At 41.4% G+C, this 6,429-nt stretch overlaps 1 protein-coding gene across 1 annotated transcript; it reads left to right on the top strand.

Annotated features, from left to right (window-relative positions):
• Positions 1-1,585: 1,585 nt before the first annotated feature.
• On the top strand, positions 1,586-6,020 carry YOD1 (YOD1 deubiquitinase; the record flags this gene model as incomplete). Its single annotated transcript, XM_082833109.1, has 2 exons — positions 1,586-1,928; positions 2,916-6,020. 2 exons carry the CDS (start codon positions 1,586-1,588, stop codon positions 3,617-3,619), a joined length of 1,047 nt encoding a protein of 348 aa, XP_082689235.1. The 3' UTR covers positions 3,620-6,020.
• Between the last annotated feature and the right edge of the window lie 409 nt (positions 6,021-6,429).

Genomic DNA, 6,429 nt, shown 5'->3' with positions numbered 1-6,429 from the left:
CGTCTTGAAAGGGTGTGACTTTATGGTGACGGGAAAAATTTTTGCGGAGATTAACGCTCTCCTCCCTGAATCCCAGCGGGGTCTCGTTAGATCCATGAATTGAAAAGTAAGCTATAGAAGAGGCTTTGCTAGAGTAAACTACCAAAGTACTTAAGCTGATTACATCTTAGGGTGTTTGCATATTCCCTTAGGTCAGACACTGTAAACTAAGAAAATCAACTACTCTCATCGCTGAACCAGGGGCTTCCCTGGACCCATGCACATACTCCAGTGGACTTACCACCTTATTTATTCTCCCGCTTACAGCCCACGCTGTAACGTCTGTTATGGCCATCTTGAAGAACAAAAGAGGAAAATTGCTCCAGGAGAAAACTGGCTCATGAAAGTTTTGAAAAGATGCATAGTTTCCATATAACTTATTCAGAGGCAGATTTTTACAGTGGAGGTGAGTTTGCACATTTCAAGTGAACTTTTCACAGTTGCCCCCAGGCCCATTTGATGCTTGATTGTGGTGATAAACCCCCTCTAAGCAGGGTAGGCTTTGCTCCTCTGGATCCAGGATAAAAAAAGAACGAGTACATATTTCTCGGAAGAGAGGTAAATTCAGAGATGTTTTTATTCCTCTTTCACCTGGGGATTAAATTCATCCTTCAAAACAGCTCAAATAGTACCTCCTCTTTGACGCTTTTTACAACTCCATTACGTCACAGTTGCCCTCTCTGTACCTATACAACTCCGTTTTATCCATTCAGCAAGTATTTACTGAGCACATATTTGCGAGGCACAGTCCTTTGTTCTTGGGATACAGGGTTGAAAAGGGTCACATAATCTAGCATTATCACGTTGCTATGAAAGTCAGTAGTTATGTGTCCTTTACACACCACCCTCTCTCTCGATTACGTGAGTAATTTGCCATTTTGAAGGCAGGAATGGAGTCGCCTTGGTATTTGTATACCTAGGTCCTGAACTGGAATCTGGATGACACATGTTGGTCTTCTTCATTCCTCCTCCTTATACTGCCACCACCTCCTGAATGTAGCAATTGCCCTCAGCCCAGATGCTGACCTCATATTGCGCTTTCTGATGTGGCAAATGGACGTTTTCAAGTTACAGTCTTATGGAGGTGGAAAGGCCAGTCTTCCGGCCCCCTTAACCTCAATGAGTCAATGTTTGCTGCAGCCATGAGTCTAGCCACGAGTATTTGTTTGTCTTTGACTGGTCATTTGAGTCACAGACCATTCTTGGCATTCGTTTGCATTCCGAACTATGATTCTGTTTCTCCCGGTGTAGTTTGGAAGCCCCAATTTAATCATTTCCGACCTAATTGCAAGGATACATTCCACTGTATTCGATTCAGGAACTCCTTCCGCCGCTCTCTTCCCTTAAGCTTATATGCTTCCGACGCGGAGGGTACCTCACTCGCTCTACAGGTAGCAAGACCAGTCGTACGTTAGGAATACGGGTAAATCTTCATCCTTTGCCTCCTGAAGGGGGTGATGGTGAGAGTCAGTTATCACTTTAAGAGTGTGCTAAAACAGAAGCCGCAGAGTATCGCGAGAACTGTAACAACCAGCGACATCTCGCGATGTTTGGACCTGCAAAGGGTGGCTATTTTGGAGTCCACCCGCCGGCTTCTTACCCCGGCGGCGTCTGCCAACCTGCTGCCGGGACCAAAGCTGGCCCCACGGGTGTCTGGCCTGTGGGCGGCCGGACCGACACGATGTGGCGGCTCCGCTGCAAGGCCAAGGATGGCACCCATGTTTTGCAGGGGTTGTCCAGCCGGACCCGGATGCGGGAACTCCAGGGCCAAATTGCCGCCATCACCGGGATCGCCCCCGGCTGTCAGCGAATCCTCGTAGGATACCCGCCCGAGTGCCTGGACCTCAGCAACGGGGATACCATTCTGGAGGATTTGCCCATTCAGTCAGGTAAGGGAATCGAGGCTAGGCCAAGGCTAGTCCTGAGAGGTCGGAGAGAGGCATAAGGGAGAACAAACAGGGCGAGGTGGTGTGAGTCAGCTGGGGGCTTGGAGGAACAGGATAGGAAAGATAAAAGAACAGAGAACTCTGACGGAGGCCAGGGCAAGTGTCTAGCAGGGAGGGCCCAGCCTCTGTGAGAAGCCCAAAGCCTTGGACTAAGCTTTCCTCAATCTGCTTTCTGGTCTCTCTTGAAAACGTCTCATTCATTTTGTTTCCCTCTGCGTCCGCAACAGTATTTTAAAAATGGGACCTATTTTCTCTGTCCTGATGGCTCTTTTCCCCTATATCACTGAAATAAGACAGCCGGTCTGAAGGATGTAGGATACTTTTTTGCTTTCCTGGTTCATTTTTGCAATCACCTTCATACATACTTACTTTGACAGTTGTATTCATTTTAGAGTTTGCTCTGACACACCCAGTAAAGGCCCTTGCAAGTTCTAGACAACAGCAATTATTTCTGTGCAGTATTAAAACTTGAACAGCAATAATGGTAATTAAAAGCTTTCCGTTGTTGTATCAAGGATCCTGTAAACACTGAACAGGGTAGGTATGCAAGTTTCGTAAGGAGAGGACCCCCTAGTGGCCGAGTCTGTGACAAACACCTTTTGGAAGTGTTTTTAAACTGCAGAGAGCAAGCTTAAGAAAATTTTGTTCTTCAAATGTATCTTTTTAAGCAAGTATGAAGGTGTATAATTCAGGCCCCTTTACTAAATGAGGTGCAGCCTAAAATGTTTTGCTCTTTGTTCCATTTGCGTCTTTATGAAGATACAGTGAACAGAAAGTGTTACTGGTCACATGTCTGCAAAGCTGTATTCTCCCTAGTAACCCCAACTTATACTTTAACTCCTTCTGTTTGTAATTTACAGACTTGGTTAGTGAACACCCAATTTCATCTATACTTTCTCTTCAGTTCTGGATTTGTTTTATTTTTGACAGGCGACATGCTGATTGTTGAAGAAGACCAAACCAGGCCCAAAATGTCACCTGCATTTACAAAACATGGTGCTCCTAGTTACATCAGGGAAACTTTGCCTGTGCTTACCAGAGCGGTGGTCCCAGCAGACAACTCTTGCCTCTTTACCAGTGTGTACTATGTTGTTGAAGGAGGAGTCTTGAATCCAGCTTGTGCCCCTGAGATGAGACATCTCATAGCACAAATTGTAGCAAGCAATCCAGACTTCTATAGCAAGGCAATACTGGGAAAAACAAATCAAGAGTACTGTGACTGGATCAAAAGGGATGATACTTGGGGTGGAGCTATTGAGATATCCATTTTGTCTAAGTTTTATCAATGTGAAATATGTGTGGTGGATACACAGACAGTACGAATTGATCGTTTTGGGGAAGATGCAGGATATACCAAAAGGGTCCTGCTTATTTATGATGGCATCCACTATGATCCGCTTCAGCGTGTCTTCCCCAACCCAGACACCCCTCCTCTGACCATTTTCTCCTCTAATGATGATATTGTTCTTGTGCAAGCACTGGAATTAGCAGATGAAGCTAGAAGCAAGAGACAATTTACTGATGTAAACCGCTTCACCCTGAGATGCATGGTATGTCAGAAGGGATTAACTGGACACGCAGAAGCAAGGGACCATGCCAAGGAGACAGGCCATACCAACTTCGGAGAAGTGTGATCCATGCATAATGAGGATTGACGCCTACTACCTCACAGATCCAGAAGGTTCTGGGTTTTCCAATAAGCTATTCGTAACCCTAAAGAACAAAAGGACACAATGCTTGAACCATCCTTTTAACCTAAAGCCACTAAGACACTGAATTCCTTGTTAAAATTAGTGTGCAAGTTTACAGATGTGTGTCTACAGTGGTGATACATGCCCTCTCTCTGCTGGGGTGACAGAATATAGGTGGTCCTTGCTACCTACTGACACTAACCTGAAGATTGACTTTTAGTATTATAAACTAGCACCCAGCAGCATTAACTTGTAGAAGAAAACAACTTCATATTTTGGGTAATGCGAAAGGCCTCAGGTGAGGCCACCGGACATAAACCACAATGTCTCTGGTAATTGAGTCCTTTTAAGAACTGAGTTAATAGTTTCTAAATTATGAATTGATTCCTCAAGTGAAGATACTCAGAATTGTCAAAACTGATTTATATTGCAACTTGGTAGACTTTATAAATGTGTACTTCACCAGTTAAAAGTACATAAGAAGCAATTTTTACAGGGTTGAGTCTACTCCTTGAGAATATTACCTAACAACAAGAACTGATAGTGCCCAGTTAAGGATTTCTAGTGTTATAAAAGTAGAATGTATTAGAGAGGAGGTGCCTGAGCAGATTACTGAAGCTTTAAAAGACCGTTGGCCTCATGTTTTGTTTTGTGGGTTTTTTTTGTGATACGAGGGCCTCTCACTGCTGTGGCTTCTCCCGTTGCGGAGCACAGGCTCCGGACGCGCAGGCTCAGCAGCCATGGCTCACGGGCCCAGCCGCTCCGCGGCATGTGGGATCTTCCCGGACCGGGGCACGAACCCGTGTCCCTTGCATCGGCAGGCGGACTCTCAACCACTGCGCCACCAGGGAAGCCCGGCCTCATGTTTTAATGCAACTCATTTATTCATCTTTGTCGCATTGGATAAAACTTTAAAATTAAGCAGGATATTTTTTTTAATTGTAGTTCCTTGAAATTTGAATGCTCTATTTTTGCCTTTCTACCTAAGATTTGCCTGGAGGGATTTGATTTCCTCAGCCTTTTGTTAAGAGCACTTCCTCCAACTCCTAAAAAAACTTTTCATCTAAAATTATAACGTGCTTTGGTTTGGTTTTTGTGAGATCTTTGGCTACCTAAACAGAATTTGTTTTCATGCTAGCCTTATCCCACCACTAATGCTCTTTTAAATGATTTCATGTGTCTGAAAATTAGCACTTTTATCCACCATCTTTTACCTTGACTTTTGCATAGTTTTAAAGTAATCGGGATAATAATATTGAATGAATTTGTTTCACTTACAAAATATGACAGTTTTTAAATCTTTGCCTTATTCAGCCTTCTCAGAATTCTGCTTCTTACTGATATTAGATGTGTAGCCATTTGCTTGGTGGGCTAATCCACAAGGCACACCCTCTAAAACTTAGCTTCACTATGAGATCTTCCAGATAAAAGTTTTCTACCTCCTTTCTTAATTCTTCTGACGATCAGGGATGCTAAATTATAATTTATTATGCATTATCTTACATAATGTGAAGAGGCCTGATGTTGTAAAGTTTTATTATCTTGGTCTCATTTTTGATTAAGTATCTCACTTAGAAAACCAATGGTATGGGAATTCCCTGGCGGTCCAGTGGTTAGGACTCCGTGCTTTCATTGCCAAGGGCGCGAGTTCAATCCTTGGTTGGGGAACTAAGGTCCCACAAGCCGCGTGGCGTGGCCAAAAAAAAACCCAATGGTATACTTTAAAGCACATGTATATTTTAGCATATCTTCTTGGCAAATGTTTCAAAATTGAGATTTACTTTTAGCACTTTCACTTGGTAGAGATAGCCATATAAAATTAAGGAATATGTAAACAATTTAGGAGAAATGTACCTTTAAGGAACAATTCACAAAATATGCTTGAAATCATTAGATGACATTTCTTGAGTACCTTTTGTGTGAATAGGTCTTTTAGGCATTATAAGTTATTGTGGTCACTATAGCTTGAAAGTGTTTAATTTTCTATTTAACTAAGCCTTAAAAATAGCACTTGTGAGTTTGTGAAACTTAATGTTTGGCGATCATAATGTGTACAGGTGAATATGATTGAATATCTCTTTGTACATGTCATCAGGTCTAAAAGGATTTTGTATCTTATTTCCCCCAGAAAATATTAAATTTAAAGCTGTAGGTTAAGAGTATACCACTGGGTAGCACCCATCAAATTGAGCTTTATGCATCATTATTCATAAACCTTGCCTTCCTTTCTTAAGTGTTTCAGGGGCCAAACTTGATACTTGCTTACTGGAATTTTAGAGAAGTCTATTCATGCAACAGATATTTATTGAATAATTTATAATGTCAGGTATATATTGATGTTTCCCAGCATAAATTTCTGTTGCTTTAAAATTGAGTATCCTTTATCTATCAATACATTTGATTTTTTTTTAATTTTTTATTGAAGTATAGTTAATTTACAATGTTGTGTTAGTTTCAGGGGTACAGCAAAGTGATATATATATATATATATATATAATTTTTCAGTCAATACATTTGATTTTAATTTAACAAATTTCCAATTTAACAAATGGAAAGAAATAGAACCTGATATTTTATAAAATTAAACCTGTTATTTTAAGTGGTTTTGTTTGCATAAAGCTTATGCTTTTATAACAAGTCAAATATTTATTCAGGGGCTCTTAGTTTATTCTGTTTTACCTGTTAATTAGGTTGTGCATTCTTCAGTTGGACACTGATAGATCGCTCTCAATAATGATTTTTTAAATTAATCA

This window comes from Leucopleurus acutus (assembly GCF_964270905.1).
Source record: "Leucopleurus acutus genome assembly, chromosome: 2".
NCBI lineage: Eukaryota > Metazoa > Chordata > Mammalia > Artiodactyla > Delphinidae > Leucopleurus > Leucopleurus acutus.
Note: the sequence above shows the minus strand (reverse complement) of the source record. Positions and strands in the feature narration are given on the sequence as shown.